Genomic DNA, 19,102 nt, shown 5'->3' on the forward strand with positions numbered 1-19,102 from the left:
CTTGTGTAGATTCACACACGGATTTCACTTTGAGGATGTTTATACTTGTATAGAAAGCCACATTTTTTTTTTTAAATAATTGCTATAAAGAACGTACAAAAATCAAAGCCAGGGTACAACTGAAAATACAATTATTAGTTAAAAAATCAGGAAAATATGTAGAAAGCCACTAGATGGCGGTAATTTACAGGCTAATTCGTCAGACTTCGATTTAACTTATTTCAAAATGGGCGCGCCAGACGCATGCGCAAACACTGCCGAGCCGTGCGCGGGAAAAGACCGGACGTTTTCTGAGGCGAGACGTTTACTTCAGGACAGGTTACCTTTATTAATAATGTTTGTCAAAACAATGACATGAAGATTTAAGATTATGTACAGTTACGCAACATTTAAAAACAGAATCCAGCTCTGGTAATACCGGTACCTCAGATTTACATGAATTTACATACTGATAGGCCTTTATATTGGGATTTTATAGATGTAATACTGAATTTGGATCAATAAAGTTGGAAAATTTGCTTTATACATTTAAGAAAAGAACATCTGTCTTATTTAGCAGCTCTTAAAATATTACAACGACACAAAATTGAAACAGAATATACTAAAAAACCAAGCTAACGTAAATAAAATTAAATTAAAATGTAACTTGACAATAATAAACTGTAATAACATTTAAAATAGCATGCAACATTTATTTACACTTGATATTTTACTTATTTCCACATTAATGTGGCTCTGTGTTCTGATCTGATTCATGAGATTCCTTCAGATTAGTGATGTGAGTATGAATTACTTCGTGAATCTTAATTTGCATGTAAGTTAAATATTAATTTGCATTATTTTTCTTCTTTGACTCCAGGATCTGCGATCATGATCTTCTTCACAGTGGCCGTTTTCATGATGTGGTCCTGCGAGAGCTCCGCCCGTCATGATGTCATATCCTGTGGGAGAAAGGGATTTATTTTTAAGCCCAAGGTAATATTATCATATTATAGCAGTAGTAGTCTCCGTTATTTTCATTTGACTGTCTGCGGGAATCAACAAACGCCACAGGCACTCAGATGAAAATACGGCATATAAATAATATTTCAGTAGATCACGTGATTGACTGACGTCGGTCAGATCTGATGAAATCTTCCCAGACGGTTGTTCTTCATCTCCGTTGGTCTCCTCGTTGGTCTCTTCATTGTTCTCCTCATTGTTCTGCTCGTCTTCACTCTCTCCATCACCTCCTTCACTTTCATCACTGTCTCCTTCCTCGCTGCCATCTTCCTCTTCTTCATCCTCCTCATCTCCACCTTCCTTTTGTTCTCCATCCTCGCTCTCTCTGTCACCTTCTTCCTCATTTTCTGTCACTCCTTCCTCTTCTCCCTCTCCATCTCCACCTTTTTCTTCCCCTCCTTCCTCTTCTTCATCATCCTCTTCCTCGCCGTCTTCCTCGTCTCCATCCCCTCCTTCCTCTTCCTCCCTTCCTTTCTTCTCTTCATTGCTGTTTTTCTCGCAGTCGCTCTAAAAAAAAAAAAGCATCAGAAACCCACATTTGATTCTTTTGTTTCTGTTAAAGAGGCTGATGAAGTAAAACCTCACTATTTCAGTCTGTTTGTAAGGCAAATGATAATTTGATTAAAATCTGTTTGTTTGTGTGTTTCGTACCCCGTCGTCTTCTGAACTCTCTGATCTCGTCACTCTCCTCCGCTGCATCTGTTCATTCATGAGATTCATCTTAATTTGAAGTATTTCTGATATTAGACTTTAAACTGCATTTAACTTGTCAGATTATTTTCTAGAAGAAACTCAGTTTGCCAAATCCACTTACAGGCAGCGCGTGTCCGAACACCAGAAGAACCAAAACCAGCAAAGCGACCTTCATCTTCAAGTCACTGTGTAAACAATGAAAGCAATTAATGATGCATCTTCAGGGTTTTGTGGATCTTAAAAAATCTTAATTCACCTTTTCGCAAAGTAAGGCCCTAAAAAAGGTCATAAGTCTTATAAAGGCATGGCCATAACTTTGCATGCATTGCAAAAAAATATATGCACACTGCTGTTCAAAAGTCTGAGACCAGTAAGATTTTTAATGGAGTCTCTCATGCACATCAAGCCTGTATTCATTTGTTTAAAAATACAGAAAAAACTGTAATGTTATGAAATTTTATTGCAATTTCAAATATTGGTTTCCTGTTTTAATATACTTTAAAATCTAATTCATTTTTGTGATGCAGTGCTGAATTTTCAGCATCATTACTCCAGTCTTCAGTGTCACATGATCCTTCAGAAATCATTCTAATATACTGATTTATTGTCAGTGTTGAAACTTGTGCTGCTTAATATTTATTTTTAAACGTGTGATACTTTGATTATTTAATAATAAGTTAAAAAGAAAAGCATTTATACAAAATAGAAATCTTTTCTAACAATGTAAGTCTTTACTATCACTTTTTATCCATTTAAAACATCCTTGTTGAATAAAATTTTAAATTTCTTTATTAAAAAAAAAAAGAAAAATAATTTAATGACCCCAAACTTTTGAATAGTAGTGTATATTGTAACACAAAATTTCTATTTTGAATAAACACTGTTCTTTTTCACTTTTTATTTATCAAAGAATCCTAAAAAAAAAGTATCATGTTTAAAAATAAATATTAAGCGGCACAACTGTTTCAACACTGATTAAAAAAACATCAGCATATTAAAATGATTTCTGAAGGAAATCTGACGGAAAGCTTCACATGAGTAAATTATATTTTAAAAGTATATTAAAATAGAAAACTGTTATTTTAAATTGCAATTTTATTTCACAAAATTAGTTTTTGTTCTGTATTTTTGATCAAATAGATACAGCCTTGATTATATTTAAACATTACAAATCTCACTGATCCCAAACTTTGTATATATACATCAAAGAAACCTGAAACAAAATTGACTCAGCTTTTTTAATTTTTTTAACATAATAGTAATAATAATAATAATAATATCAATAAAGGTTTTTTTTTTTGAACAGCAAAGGATCATGTGACTGGAGTAATGATGCTAAAAAATCAGCTTTGAAATCACAGAAGTAAATTGTATTTTAAAATGTATTCAAATAGAAAACAGTTATTTTAACTAATAAAAATATTTCAAAATTTTACTGTTTTTGCAGTACTTTGGATCAAATAAATGCAGACTTGGTGAGCAAAAGAGAATTAAAAAAAAAAAAAAAAAAAAAAAAAACATTAAAAACTTTTGACTGGAATATTCCTCAGTATTTTTGTTTTGTTTTCCAGGGCAAATATCTAAACATCCTTAAGGCAAAATACACATTAACTGGAGAAGAAAAAATAAACACATGAAGTCTTGTTTTCAGAGAACTCGTTATAAAATCTGCCAATAGAGACTAAATTTTCTCATAATTCAAGACTTCCTTAGTCATTTTGCATCTCCAGTAAATGCATCTTGATTTAAGAAGCTTTAGATATTTGATATATGTTTTTTTTTTTTTTAACGGTGTGGAACAGTAAAAGTTATTTACGTTTTTGTTAAATGAATTTTAAAAAGTAATGGAGATCTGATGGGAGTTGTATATTTTGCTAATACCAGGTGTTGCTATTACAAGACATTTACATTTCGAGATATTGATGTGTTCAGTTTATTCCTTAAATCTTCTCAACTTAAAAGTCAAAATGAACCTGCAGAGCCACTTACCTGTGATCGACCCGAAGCGTTTAGTTAGTGAAACACGGAGAACAGCAGGAGATCATGAGCTGAAGTTGGTCTGGATCTCCTCGATCGCACCGACGGCATTTAAACGAGCGTCCCGCCATGCGGGGGCCGTCAGACAGACGCTGCGTGTTTTAATGAACATACCGGAGCCCCTATAAACATCTATTTGTGTCCGACCACAGACAGACGGACCGTGGCTGAACGAGGGCTCCTTTGTAAACTGAGCTCGTTGCCGGACACTGATATGAAATTTGATTCTGTAGATGTGTAATATAGATGTTTTAATTTCCCCTGCGAGACAATCACAGCACTTCTGTGGGCAGATTTAATTGAAAGTGAGATCTTTAGGACATGTGGGCATCGGGTTTTCTTCCTCTAGATCACGCTCACATTTCCAGACGGCGTTCGCGCGCCTCGTTGTACCGATGATGTTGACGTAATGCGGCGGGAAGAAAGTACCAAAACACGCCACAGGAAACTGTAAAAATGTGCTGTGACCTTGCTTTATTAGAACGAAGCCTTCATTTGCATCTGAAGCGCTGATTTGGATAATGAGTGTTTCAGATGTGTTTTTTAAGCTGGGTACATTTCGTTCAGGGAAAAGGAAAAATAGATGTTTATCTAATAAAACAGAAGTTTTATGATGTTAAAATGAGGAAACCTTTACTGAGAGTTAAAAAAAAATGTATGAAAATGATCACAGGACAACAAATGCTACACTATAAAAAAATATTTTTACAAGAATGTGTTTTACAAGAAAACACAAAATAATCACATGTATTTCAATGGTTATTTGAAATTTAACAGTTGTTTCTGAGTAAATGTTTTAAAGTAAATCCCACACCAGTTATTTTACAATTATTTTAATTACCATAATTTATATTTACAAAGGTACTCTACAATTTTTTTGCATGACAATAATGAAAATTGTTTTCACAATACAATATTTTAAGAATTTAAGTAGTAAATGTGATTAAATGTAATGAAAATAATGCCAAAAATAAACTTAATTTCTGCCCAGGGAGTAAAATTTGTAATTTGATCTTGATCTTTCTCACATTTTCTCCTGAGAATCTAAAATGATGCAGAACGCTGGATTATAAGTGGTTGTAGACGTGACATTTTTTTACTGTTCCACAAGATAAAAATGAATCTAATCTTTGTCCTACATGGAACTGTTGTTATAAAAGCTGCAGTGTTATTTAATTTTTTTCTTAGTTTTTGAGCCAAATGTCAAAATCGTCCTATGGTGTGACTGTCTCAACCATGGTTCAATAATTACATCTTTTATAAATTAAACGAAAAGCATAAAAATGTTAATCAATACCTTCTGTGTATATGTACAAGTGTTTATTTTAGTAAATGCCAATCCTTTTTGTCATCCGTATATTTCTGAAAGTGTAGGAACTTGATACATTTTGTCTCTGAAAACAGTGTCCTCTGGTGTGACACCATATCCTGATTTTAAATCACCCAATTCCAGAAAAAAAACTTTAATTAGTTGAAGAACCCCATTCATGGTCATGTTACTGAAGCCCACTTTAAAGTCCATGACGTGTGCACATGGTCGATTTTTGTCTCAGAATTGTTCAAATATTTAACTTTTTTAAAACCACTGCAAAAGTGTTGTTTTGTTGTCCTTTGGTGTGACACCCCTAAATTATTATTTTTTTTATTAAAAACTGTATGTTAAACTACATATAATGGAAACTTATGCAAATGTGTCTTGCTAACCGCTAATGACAGGTTAGCACAGAATAGCAAGGTCAGTAATTGACACAAAAGGCTGAAACGTCCTATGGTGTGACAGAAAATGTCCTCTGGTGTAACGTCTGTACTGTCACATCATAGGACAAAGATGTAACACCAGAGGACAAGGTGTCTTTAAAAACATTTTAAATAAATAAATAAGATTTGTTTATCTCCTTTTTATTCTTTTTTGATCATTTTCAGTGTTCTTAAATGCAGTAATTACGTTAGTTAAACTATTTTCTGATGTTTTTGCAAAAAACTTGTACTGTTATAAAGTGTCATGAGAATAAGTATAAAATGTGATACTTTGTTTTTGAAACCGAAAGAAGTAAGGGAAAGAAATTAGTGGAAGAGAGACGACATGGAAATACAGACAGAAAATGAACAGGCATCTACCAGAATGGAGGAGAATGATGCAGAAAGTAAATAGAATCAAAATGATGCCTTGAAAAGAGTAGCTATATAGTTAAAAAAAAAAAAATCATTCACATCTTAAGGAATATAGTTTCAATCATATATCAATAATATTAAGCTGTATCATAAATATCAATAATTTTTAGAAGAGTTTCAATAACATGCTGATTGATTATGAGACTGAATTTTGTTGATGAAAATTATTTTGTTTTGTTTAAAAAAACATGTTGATATTGTTTGTATTAAAATGAAACTTTCTCATTTGACATTGACATCTTCAAAATTAAGTAGAAATACTTAAACTACCATTTATGTCCTTTAGTGTGACATAATGTCCTATGGTGCGATGCATAAAAGAACAACCGATTTGTTTTTATTTCAAAATATTTGAAAAAACAGTTGAGTATTGCAATAGGGGAGATATAAATATCACTCATCTTAAAAATGGTTTAATTTTCAGCAGTTTTGAAAAGATGACAGAAAAGTTTGTCTTGAAATTGTTCAACAAGTCATGGGGAATGGGGAATTTCATATTAAATAAATAACTATATGAAAATAAGTGTCTGACAATGAAGATAAATCTCTCTCGTGCTATTTATATGTTATTAAGAGGTTTTGATTTTTTTTTTTTTTTTTTTTTTTTTTAATTTTTGCTATGTCACACCATAGGATAAATCTATGGTACAGTTCAGTAAAAATGTAAAAAACAAAAACAAAAAAAACAATGAAAGAACTGATGAAGTTAGGGACCCTTTATATTTTCTCAAGGATCAGACTTCCCTCTACATAAATATGTTTTTACAAAAATGGTCTTTTACAAAAAAAGCATTTTTTACTGGCTTCTTGTCAGCTACCCAAGTATTATAAATAAATTTATTTGTTTAGTTTTGTCACACCCCTGTGGACTGTTTTTGTTGGTTTCTCCCTCTTGTGCCCATATTTGGTTCTTCCTTCCCTCAGTGTGTCCTGATTAGTTAACTTGCTTCACCTGTTTGTGTATCATTAGCCACCCTTTATAAGTTGTTTCAGTTCAATGCTTTGTGTCCGGTCTCGTCTGTTCACACGTGTTTTGCTGCCTGTTTGTTTCGTCATTGTGGATTATTATTAAAGAGTTGTGGATTTCTTCCTTCCACCTTCATCCTTGTGCAAGTTTGTTTGTCTCACACGTGTTGTGACAAGTTTATTGTATGTTTGATGTGAACTTATTGTAAGTAATGCAAGCATTGTGAACTTGTTACAGATTTAGACCCTTCCAGACCACACCAGACCACATCCAGCTCTCCAAAACCACACAGAGTCCAGTCTGATTCATTCATCTCCATCAGGTACATTTAATGTTAATAGATCATGACATCAGCATCAAATGAAATTTCATCCAAAGCTTTATTTAAAAAAAAAAAATAATATTAATATGATATAAAATCGTCAGAAATTCAGCAAAAAGGAAAATCCCTGACAATCATGAATATATTTACATACAGGTTATTTGGATAATTGTGTGCACAAGTTATATCATTTCAAACAAGTGTTTTTTAACGTTTTTTAAAAGCATTATATATAGATCCTGTAATTTGCTTTTTAACGTTTTTTTAAAAGCATTATACTGTTCAGTAAATGTTTGTCTCCATCACCTCATGAGTCTGAAACTGAATCATAGAATTGACTTTAAACAAGTGAAAACATGACAGAAGATCAAATAGACATGAAAACACATTAAATGGAGATCATTTGAGTCTGATAACAGAAAACTTCCTGATTGTAATATTGAAATTCACATTTTCTGTGAAGCTGCTTTGAAACAATATGTATCATGAAAATCACTTTACAAATAAACTGAGATTGAATTGAATAATTTGAGTCCAAACGGTTTGATTGAATCTGTTGACTCACACACAGTGGCTCATGAATTAAACATTTTTAGTCTGTTACAAATTACATGACGAAAACTTTTTAGTAACAATCTATTAGATTACACATTTTAAGTAATGTACTCTGAGTACTTTTTGATTACATGAATAATTTACTGCCATTGTGTGAATATGTAATCCATAAGAAAGTAACAATAATCTGTAATGTAATGTAATTAATCACAAGTAGTGAATATTTGTAATGTGATTAGGTAATCTGGATTACATGTAATCAGTTCGTATCCAGCACTCACTTGCTGCAGATGAAGTTGTATGTGTCAGTTTCAGGGCGACTGATCCATTTATTATCGCTGGTCCGAATGGCTCCGGTTCTGACCGTCGTATCGCATTTGTTCAGATCTTTGTTGTAATCAGGAGCCCACTGATCGTAGCACACGGTCTGACCGTTGACCCAGAACCAGATTCCCAGTACGCTGGAGTGACGCAGACCCAGCCACACGTGATCAGAAACGTTCGCTTTCGTGATCGACATCTTCACCCGCTGCTGCATCTGCTCCGAATCCACCGACACCAGGTCCATGTCATTGTTTCTGCAGTGTCTCAGAGCTTCAGTCCACGTCTTATTCTCTCGGATCAGAACCAGTTTATCTGGAAACATGAACAGATCAATAAGAAAAACGAGATACAAAACATTTAACTTTTAAATACCAGAGCCAGTGCTATTTTAGTATCACTGAGATACTATTATAGGTTTTATCAATAGTTTTGAATTTATTTATTTATTTTTTTTTCATTTAACTTTGAATTAAATTTTTATTGCACTTTTAATAATATACTTATTATTTTTATATTTTATATTTTATTATTTATTATGTTTTTAGTTTTAGTTATTTTAGTATATCAAGTTAAACTAATTAAAAATGAGACCTTTTTTTTGTTTGTTTGTTTTTGTTTAGTTCAGGGATACAAGGGATAAATTCTATCATCTTTTTTTACTTGTGTTGTCCCAAACCCGTAAGACTTTGGTTAATCTTCAAAACAAAGATGAAACAGATAAAGATATTTTTAATGAAACCTGAAAGGTGGTCTGTCCCTCCTTTGAATGTTTAGGAAACTAAAACATAGAAGACCAAAAAAAAAACGGCATCAAAAACTGAATCCATATGAACTGTGCAGTTTAGTCTAGATTTAATTTAAACTGTTATTTACATCCAAACAATAAGTGACACACAAGCGTAGAGTACATTACATATGGTAAACATGGAAGCTTGTGTGCATGTTACGCTAGAACAAACCTCATTGGTTCTCGTGCATCATGTGATGTGTGTTTTGGGTTTAAATTAAGTCAGCAGTTATTTCTATAGAGCTTTATACAATACAGATAGTTTCAAAGCAGCTTCACAGTAATAAACAGGAAAATAACAAAATCAATAATGCAGAATTCACCAATTATGAAACTACTTCATTTATACTGATAACAATAGTGTGAAGTTCATCAATTGTAAAATAAGTTTCAGTGATGAGCAGCTCTACTGCGGACAATAGTGTCATTATTCAGCTCGAGCTTCAGTGTTTGTGATTTGCTGTTTGTGTGTGTGTTTATATGTGAATAAAAGCTTTAATTAAATCTGTTGATCATATGAAATCGTTGCGTCTCTTCATAAGTACTGCATTAAAACTCTTAATATGGATTCATTTTATGATGTATTTGGATTTTGTATATTTTGGTTACCTGGACTCAAAAAACTCTCAGGATTCTTAATATCTTCATTTGTGTTGTGAAGATTAACCAAAGTCTTACAGGTTTAGAACAATGATTGATCTACTCACCATCATAACACACAAAGGGATATTCCTCTGAACACTTCTCATCTGTCCATTGTCTTGGGTAATGTTTGATATCAATCGATGTGCAGATGTTGTGTCTGTTATTGTTTTCATTGGGTTCACCAGGTTTCCAGTGTGTGAATGTGGAGGTGCTGTTGTCTGACCAAACCCAGAGTCTGTGCAGACCAATCCAGGCTTGTTTAGTTGAAGTTATGATGTTCTGAATCTGATCATTCTCACTCTGGTTCTTCACACTGGCCAGATCTGTGTGATACTGTCTGCAGTATTTCTGAGCATCTGTCCAGGTCTTTTCCTCCATTACAGGGACAAATTCTTTACTGCTGTCTTTAAAAGCGAAAGACATTTGTCTGATATTGATTCAGAGAGAATCATATTCTTAGTGGAATTAAATCAGAAACAAGAAAATACATTTGTTCTTTCTGCTCTCATTTACCAAGAACCCAAAAAGACAAATGACTCATGGATGGATGGATAATAAACAAACAAACAAACTGCTTTATCATTACTGGTCATGAAAATAGTCAGTATTGTTTTTAGCACATTTCTGAGTGTTTGATCACTTACAGCTGAACTCACCATTATAGCAGATGAAATGAAGTGCTTCGGTACACTTTGCATCATGCCATTGTCCTTTCTGTCCATTCCCACAATCCATGTAAACACAGTCTCCATCTCCTTGTGGTTGATTGTCTGACCAGTTCCTATACTGAGACTCATTTGCTCTGTAGGAGGCAGGATCACTCAGAGACCATATCCATGTGTCTGTGCTTCTCAGGCCAATCCAGACACGCTCAGAGTTACTGTTTAAGAGCTGTTTTATGTCATTCTGTTCTTGCATGTCATTGATAGTGACCAGATCTGTGTGGTTCTCTCTGCAGTATCTCTGAGCTTCAGTCCAGGTCTTCTTCTGATCCACAAAGTGATACTGACGCAGAGACGAACTGACCACGGCTGAGGAGAGACACATTCACACAGATCTCAACACTCATTATATCCACACTGTATTTCAAGAGCTCAGAGTTTGTGTTTGCTAAAGTGTTCTGATTCCCTTTCTGCTGACCTCCAAAGCAAAAAAAAAAGAGCTGCTCGGAGCGTCTGAACCTCCGGGTGCAGTCCACATAAATGCGCAATGCACAAACGGGACACAGCAATGCTAAGGCCAGGTCTGCCTCCTCCGGGGGCAGAGCTTGCAGGTTCACCACCTGATCCCTGAAGGGAGTGGTGGGAACCTTGGGCACATAACCAGGCCGAGGTCTCAAGGTCACGTGAGCATCAGCCGGACCAAACTCTAGGCACGTTTCGCTGACTGAGAAAGTCCCCCAATCTCTTGATAGAAGTGAATGCGATCAGGAGCACAGTCTTTAAAGACTTTATATTTCAGCTCGACTGATGCAAGCGGCTCAAAGGGGACCTTCCGAAGGCCTAACAGGACCACGGAGAGGTCCCAAGAGGGGATGAGGTGCGGATGAGGAGGATTTAATCTCCTAGCACCTCTCAGAAACCTGATTATCAGGTGATGCTTCCCCAGGGACAGACCATCAACCGCGTCATAATACGGCCGCCACGTAAAAAAGTGGAGGGGGACAGCCTGCACTCCAACTTCTCCTAGAGGAAGGAAGGCACCACTCTGACCGCACATCTCTGAGGGTCCTCTCGGCGAGAGGAACACCAGTCAGCGAATAGACCCCACTTCAAGGCATAGGCCTGCCTCATAGAGGGGGCTCTAGCCCGAGTGGTGGTGTTAATCACGGCCTGGGGAAGGCCAGTGAGGTCTACCGTGTCCCGTCCAGAAGCCACACATGGAGAAATCCCCTGAGAAAGAAGGTCCTTCCTCAGGGGAATCTTCCAGGGAGGGCCTGCTGTGAGGAGCATGAGGTCGGCAAACCATGGCGGGCAGGTTGCGACATGCGACGGGAGCGCAGACCACCCTGTCGGTTGATGTACGCTATTATTGGAATATTGTCTGTTTCTACTAGCACGTGCTTGTCACTCAATATTGGAAGAAACTGGCACAATGCAAGAAGCACTGCAAGGCAACTCGAGGCAATTGATGTCCCACTGCAGTCGAGGTCCTGTCCAGGAGCCCTAGGCTGCCTGCCCGTTGCATACGGCACCCAGAACATCAGATAACTGCGGCTGCCATATGCCCCAGGAGCCTCTATAAAAGTTTGAGAGGGACCCCTGTCCTGTGTCTGAAAAGGTTCAGACAGCTCAGCACCGACTGCACACTCTCGTCTGTGAGGCGTGCTGTCATGTTGACCGAATCCAACTCCATACCAAGAAAAGAGATACTCTGCACAGGAGAGAGCTTGCTCTTTTCCCAGTTGACCTGAAGCCCCAGAAGGCTGAGATGCCGAAGCACCAGATCCCTGTGCTCGCACAACAAATCTCGTGAGTGAGCTATCATCAGCCAGTCGTCACCTTCCGCGAGCTTGGAAAACGTGGGGAGACAGGGCCCGCCCAAAGGGGGAAGACTTTGTACTGATACGCCCGACCCTCGAAGGCAAACCGAAGAAAAGGTCTGTGTCGAGGAAGAATCGAGACATGAAAGTACGCATCCTTCAGGTCGATGGGTGCAAACCAATCCTGGTGGCGAACGCACGAGAGGGCTTCACTGTCAGTATCTTGAACAGTAGCCTGTGAAGGGACCGATTTAAGACACGGAGATCCAGGATAGGTCGTAACCCACCACTCTTCTTGGGTACGATGAAATAGGGACTGTAAAAACACGATTTCATCTCGGCTGGAGGGACCGGCTCGATTGCGTTCTTTGCCAGGAGAACCGCAATCTCCGCAGGCAGAACAGAGGCATCTGTGTCCGAGTGGACAGAGGTGAAGAGGACGCCTCTGAACCTGGGCAGGCACCTGATCTCGGGGTGAAAGACCCAGAGACTGAGAAAACTGCTCTTTTTGTGAGTGGGTGGGCAGCAGCGAAGAAACCCTCGTAGAGCAAACTCCTCCATCTCTGGGTCGTCCGAGTCAAGGCCGCATCGCAGACTTGCGGGTGTTCTTAGCGGGGCCCTGATAAGCCGACTGCTCCGCTCTCCTGCGGCCTGCTCGACGCCTGGGTGGAGGGATTGCCTCTTTTGATGTCGCAGGAGGTGGAGAAGGTGTAGAAGCTGCAGGGGGGTGCCCTCGGGGGCAAGCAGACAGAGGCCGGCCACCCGGCGGCTTGGTGGACTCATGCCGGAGCAAGATGTGTTTGATCACTTCCTTTTGCTTTTGTACTGCCGAGAACTGCTGGGCAAAGTCCTCGACAGTGTCACCGAAGAGGCTGGCCTGGGAGATTGGTTCGTCGAGAAAGCGAACTTTGTCGGCGTCACTCATCTGCGGCAGGTTCAGCCAAAGATGGCGCTCCTGGACCACCATAGTGGACATCATCTGCCCAAGGGATGCGCCGTGACTTTCGTCGCCCAGAGAGCGAAGTCAGTCGCTGTGCGCAGTTCCTGCATCAACCTTGGGTCAGGCCCACCCTGGTGCAGCTCTTTTAGTGCCTTGGCCTGGTGAACTTGCAGGATGGCCATGGCATGCAAAGCAGAAGCGGCCTGGCCCGCAGCCCCGTAAGCCTTGGCAGCGAGAGCTGATGAAAACTTACAGGCTTTGGACAGCCGAAAGCGGGGACGATTCCTCCAGGTGGCGGCGTTTTGCGGGCACAAGTGCAAAACGATCAATTTTCATTGGCCTTTTCCAGTTAACTCAGAGGTAATTGGCTTCCCAAGGGAGACCCCAAATACGTCAGTTATGACGTAACATAGTAGAGTATGACTGAAGGGGAATGGTGCTTTTGCATGTTTCGAGCGTGCAAACAGGAACAACAGAAATCAGTCTCAATAAATGACACAGATCCAGAACATCAGATCATGTCATTTCTGCTTTATCAGATTATCATTTTATTGTTAAAAAACACAGAAAATTTAAATAAAAAAACTCAAATTTACAGTAAAAGCAGCTGTGGTTGCCAGAACTTTTTCATGAAAAAATACAGCAGTGATATTTAAAGTTTTACAGGTTTAAGTTACATTTACATTAAAACATGTATTTCTTTAACTGACATAATGTTAATATACCATCGTACTGAAATACTAAAATCTGTTTTTACCCTTATAATATGCTGACAACCATCTTAAACACAGATAAAGTCAGAAAAAAATAATAAAAGGAAAAAATACTGTACATTTACATTAAATATTCTGTTAAATTTATAACAGTTACAACAATAGTTAACCAGTTAAACAGCTTTTTACCATAGGATTTTAGCCTTTTACCGTTAAGAATTATGATCTTTTATTTTCTTTACAGTATATGCTTTTATTTACACTTTTTAAACCTCCAGAACCAACACAGACATTGAGATCTGGTATTGCAGTGCTGTTGTAAGTGCATTACTGTAAATGTTTTTTCTTCTTCTTTTTTTTTTTTTTTTTTTTTTTTTACTAAATTTTACTTTTATTTTCTTGTTTTTCTCACATAATAACTCAAATTCAGGACACAATTGTTTTATTAAAAAATTAGACATGAAGAAATGTCCTAATCTGAACTGTGGGGGCAAGGAGGACCCAGAGTTCACCTAAGGGGACAACTGGGAAAAAGGCGCACGGATCCAAAGGGAATGGCACACCAAGCCAACACTGAGCCGTCCTCCCACAAATTACCAGATGTTACCTTAACACACGGGAAGAAACAGGCTCTACGCAAAGGTTGTAAAAGCTCGCGAAGGTGTTCGGTGTCAGAGAGGCGCCGTGCGTCAACGCATAGCTGGAGCTGACACTCCGGGTGGAGTGGGCTCGAACTCCTAGGGGGCACGGCTCACCCTGGCACACTGGTACGCCAATGAGCCAGCCTCTGCTTGGAGACAGCATTCCCTTTCTGCTGACCTCCAAAGCAAAAAAAGAGCTGCTCGGAGCGTCTGAACCTCCGGGTGCAGTCCACATAAATGCGCAATGCACAAACGGGACACAGCAATGCTAAGGCCAGGTCTGCCTCCTCCGGGGGCAGAGCTTGCAGGTTCACCACCTGATCCCTGAAGGGAGTGGTGGGAACCTTGGGCACATAACCAGGCCGAGGTCTCAAGGTCACGTGAGCATCAGCCGGACCAAACTCTAGGCACGTTTCGCTGACTGAGAAAGTCCCCCAATCTCTTGATAGAAGTGAATGCGATCAGGAGCACAGTCTTTAAAGACTTTATATTTCAGCTCGACTGATGCAAGCGGCTCAAAGGGGACCTTCCGAAGGCCTAACAGGACCACGGAGAGGTCCCAAGAGGGGATGAGGTGCGGATGAGGAGGATTTAATCTCCTAGCACCTCTCAGAAACCTGATTATCAGGTGATGCTTCCCCAGGGACAGACCATCAACCGCGTCATAATACGGCCGCCACGTAAAAGTGGAGGGGGACAGCCTGCACTCCAACTTCTCCTAGAGGAAGGAAGGCACCACTCTGACCGCACATCTCTGAGGGTCCTCTCGGCGAGAGGAACACCAGTCAGCGAATAGACCCCACTTCAAGGCATAGGCCTGCCTCATAGAGGGGCTCTAGCCCGAGTGGTGGTGTTAATCACGGCCTGGGGAAGGCCAGTGAGGTCTACCGTGTCCCGTCCAGAAGCCACACATGGAGAAATCCCCTGAGAAAGAAGGTCCTTCCTCAGGGGAATCTTCCAGGGAGGGCCTGCTGTGAGGAGCATGAGGTCGGCAAACCATGGCGGGCAGGTTGCGACATGCGACGGAGCGCAGACCACCCTGTCGGTTGATGTACGCTACTATTGGAATATTGTCTGTTTCTACTAGCACGTGCTTGTCACTCAATATTGGAAGAAACTGGCACAATGCAAGAAGCACTGCAAGGCAACTCGAGGCAATTGATGTCCCACTGCAGTCGAGGTCCTGTCCAGGAGCCCTAGGCTGCCTGCCCGTTGCATACGGCACCCAGAACATCAGATAACTGCGGCTGCCATATGCCCCAGGAGCCTCTATAAAAGTTTGAGAGGGACCCCTGTCCTGTGTCTGAAAAGGTTCAGACAGCTCAGCACCGACTGCACACTCGTCTGTGAGGCGTGCTGTCATGTTGACCGAATCCAACTCCATACCAAGAAAAGAGATACTCTGCACAGGAGAGAGCTTGCTCTTTTCCCAGTTGACCTGAAGCCCCAGAAGGCTGAGATGCCGAAGCACCAGATCCCTGTGCTCGCACAACAAATCTCGTGAGTGAGCTATCATCAGCCAGTCGTCACCTTCCGCGAGCTTGGAAAACGTGGGGAGACAGGGCCCGCCCAAAGGGGAAGACTTTGTACTGATACGCCCGACCCTCGAAGGCAAACCGAAGAAAAGGTCTGTGTCGAGGAAGAATCGAGACATGAAAGTACGCATCCTTCAGGTCGATGGGTGCAAACCAATCCTGGTGGCGAACGCACGAGAGGGCTTCACTGTCAGTATCTTGAACAGTAGCCTGTGAAGGGACCGATTTAAGACACGGAGATCCAGGATAGGTCGTAACCCACCACTCTTCTTGGGTACGATGAAATAGGGACTGTAAAAACACGATTTCATCTCGGCTGGAGGGACCGGCTCGATTGCGTTCTTTGCCAGGAGAACCGCAATCTCCGCAGGCAGAACAGAGGCATCTGTGTCCGAGTGGACAGAGGTGAAGAGGACGCCTCTGAACCTGGGCAGGCACCTGATCTCGGGGTGAAAGACCCAGAGACTGAGAAAACTGCTCTTTTTGTGAGTGGGTGGGCAGCAGCGAAGAAACCCTCGTAGAGCAAACTCCTCCATCTCTGGGTCGTCCGAGTCAAGGCCGCATCGCAGACTTGCGGGTGTTCTTAGCGGGGCCCTGATAAGCCGACTGCTCCGCTCTCCTGCGGCCTGCTCGACGCCTGGGTGGAGGGATTGCCTCTTTTGATGTCGCAGGAGGTGGAGAAGGTGTAGAAGCTGCAGGGGGGTGCCCTCGGGGGCAAGCAGACAGAGGCCGGCCACCCGGCGGCTTGGTGGACTCATGCCGGAGCAAGATGTGTTTGATCACTTCCTTTTGCTTTTGTACTGCCGAGAACTGCTGGGCAAAGTCCTCGACAGTGTCACCGAAGAGGCTGGCCTGGGAGATTGGTTCGTCGAGAAAGCGAACTTTGTCGGCGTCACTCATCTGCGGCAGGTTCAGCCAAAGATGGCGCTCCTGGACCACCATAGTGGACATCATCTGCCCAAGGGATGCGCCGTGACTTTCGTCGCCCAGAGAGCGAAGTCAGTCGCTGTGCGCAGTTCCTGCATCAACCTTGGGTCAGGCCCACCCTGGTGCAGCTCTTTTAGTGCCTTGGCCTGGTGAACTTGCAGGATGGCCATGGCATGCAAAGCAGAAACGGCCTGGCCCGCAGCCCCGTAAGCCTTGGCAGCGAGAGCTGATGAAAACTTACAGGCTTTGGACAGCCGAAAGCGGGGACGATTCCTCCAGGTGGCGGCGTTTTGCGGGCACAAGTGCAAAACGATCAATTTTCATTGGCCTTTTCCAGTTAACTCAGAGGTAATTGGCTTCCCAAGGGAGACTAGAAATCAGTCTCAATAAATGACGCAGATCCAGAACATCAGATCATGTCATTTCTGCTTTATCATATTATCATATTATTGTTATAATACACAGAAAATCAAAAACCCCATTACAGTAAAAGCAGCTGTGGTTGCCAGAACTTTTCCATGAAAAAATACAGCAGTGATATTTTAGGTTTTACAGATTTAAGTTGTATTTACATTAAAACATGTATTTCTTTAAATGACAAGCACCTTAATGTTAATATACCATGCAGATAAGAAGAAAAAATAATACTAAAAAATCTGTTTTTACCCTTATAATATGCTGACAACCATCTTAAACACAGATAAAGGCTTTTACCAAAAAATAATAAAAAAAAAAGATCTGGTATTGCATTTCTTTAAATATTCTGTTAAATTTATAACAGTTACAACAGTAGTTAACCAGTTAAACAGCTTTTTGATAGTTTTTAGCCTTTTATCACTAAGATATGATTTTTTATTTTCTTTATTTTTATATAACCCTTTTATTTACTTCACCATATTAAAATAAATCCAGAACCAACAAACAGACATTGAGATCTGGTATAAATGCAGTTTACTGTTTTAAGTGCATTACTGTAAATGTTTTAGATTAATATATTCAAGAGTGCCACTTTTTTTTTTTTTTTTTACTAAATTTTACTTTTATTTTTCTTGTTTTTCCCTATCACGCATAATATCATCAAATTCAGGACAGCTCAAAACTTTAAATTCAAAATTTAGACATGAAGAAATGTTTATGAAGTTATCACTGGATATTAACTTTATTCTTTGAGTTTATTTTTATGTCTGTGTTCAAAAATGGGAGTGACAGTTAAAGGGTTAAAGAAGCCATATATAATTAAACTGAAAAGCTCAGATAACAACAGACAAAATGTGCACACTTTCTCTAGTTAAACAGTGATCAACATAGTATAATGTGACATAAAACACTGTTAAATCAATCATATTATAATCAATGTGAAGTTAAAACAGCAGTAATGATGTGAACTCTGAGTTTCTTACCTGTAGATGTTGTGATTCAGGTGTGTTTGTGTTTCTTCTTTTATCAGGACAGACTGATATCACAGATCATTTCTCCTCTTCTGCTCCTCCCATCTTTGGGTTTCCTGGAAAGAAAAACCTTCTGTGCTTTGGTTCTGTGTTCAGGTTTGTTTCCTCTTTTCTTGCCCTAAGGCAACTGCACTGAATGAAGAGTGTGTGTTTATATACTAGTGGAAAGAAAACATCCAGAATAAACACTTACGAATTTATGAATCTGGCTTCATCCAATGTTCAGATCTATTTTCTGGAAATGTCAACAGATCAGTGCATATTTAATTAGAAAAGGCTTTATTTTCATATTTAAACATGATATTTCTTGTAATCAAACTTGTAATCAGTTTATGGTTGTGTAACTTTTAAACAACAGTGAGATGAAATAGTGACAAATGAAATACTTTTACTGAGGTTTTTCTGCTCGTCAGATGTTTGTGTAAACTTTTACTGGATTGACTCGCATGTGTCTGTTTTTATTTCTCCAGGGAAGCATCTGAGATGAAGTCGCTTCGATGAGACGTGAAAAAGAAACTGCTGAGGTCTGAAAGAGCACAAGTGTAGTTCTGATTATTGTTGGTATATTTTGTATTTGGTGATTTATTTTGAGTAATTGTTTAATGAATACTGATATTATTCCTGTACTTCTTGCCTCTTTATTATTTCCAGCATCAGTGTGACATTTGAATTATTTCCATTTTCATTTACATGTCGTTGTTCATCTTTGTGCAGCTGATGAATGGCCCAGTGTTTGAATGTGTGCCGTTGTTCTTCAAGATAGCGATGATCATAAAAAAATAATAATAATAATAACAATCCGGAGCGCTTTTCAAGGCAATATGCAAAATCATCAGACAATATAATATTCAAATACAGTTACACATCATAATTTATGGTCAGACAGTATTCCAGTGATTTACATTTAATATC

The 19,102-nt window shown here is 39.5% G+C and overlaps 2 protein-coding genes and 1 long non-coding RNA gene across 5 annotated transcripts in view; 1 reads left to right on the forward strand and 2 right to left on the reverse strand.

Annotated features, from left to right (window-relative positions):
• The first annotated feature begins 269 nt into the window (after positions 1-269).
• Positions 270-18,756, forward strand: LOC127161943 (uncharacterized). The gene is made up of 5 exons (XR_007827219.1): positions 270-318; positions 860-975; positions 7,109-7,193; positions 18,190-18,286; positions 18,661-18,756. It is a non-coding gene; the product is annotated as an uncharacterized LOC127161943 (long non-coding RNA).
• Positions 7,483-18,290, reverse strand: LOC127161942 (C-type mannose receptor 2-like). Of its 3 annotated transcripts, XM_051104716.1 has the most exons (4): positions 18,143-18,290; positions 10,161-10,535; positions 9,567-9,908; positions 7,483-8,384 (listed from the first exon to the last, which is right to left on the reverse strand). In XM_051104716.1, exons 2-4 carry the CDS (start codon positions 10,420-10,422, stop codon positions 8,026-8,028), a joined length of 963 nt encoding a protein of 320 aa, XP_050960673.1. In that variant the 5' UTR covers positions 10,423-10,535; positions 18,143-18,290; the 3' UTR covers positions 7,483-8,025. The 3 variants fall into 3 exon arrangements, with proteins under 3 accessions (XP_050960673.1, XP_050960672.1, XP_050960674.1); XM_051104715.1 differs by lacking the exon at positions 18,143-18,290 and having other exon boundaries at positions 10,161-10,622; XM_051104717.1 differs by lacking the exons at positions 9,567-9,908; positions 18,143-18,290 and having other exon boundaries at positions 10,161-10,622.
• Positions 18,757-18,890: 134 nt separating the features above from the next.
• The window catches only part of LOC127161944 (uncharacterized), a 4,161-nt gene continuing 3,949 nt past the window's right edge, over positions 18,891-19,102 (reverse strand). Inside the window, exon 9 of the mRNA XM_051104718.1 lies at positions 18,891-18,904. Within this exon, the coding sequence (XP_050960675.1) occupies positions 18,891-18,904 (14 nt within the window). The remainder of the gene's footprint in view (positions 18,905-19,102) is intronic.

Source organism: Labeo rohita, unplaced genomic scaffold (genome assembly GCF_022985175.1).
Source record: "Labeo rohita strain BAU-BD-2019 unplaced genomic scaffold, IGBB_LRoh.1.0 scaffold_780, whole genome shotgun sequence".
Taxonomy (NCBI): Eukaryota; Metazoa; Chordata; class Actinopteri; order Cypriniformes; family Cyprinidae; genus Labeo; species Labeo rohita.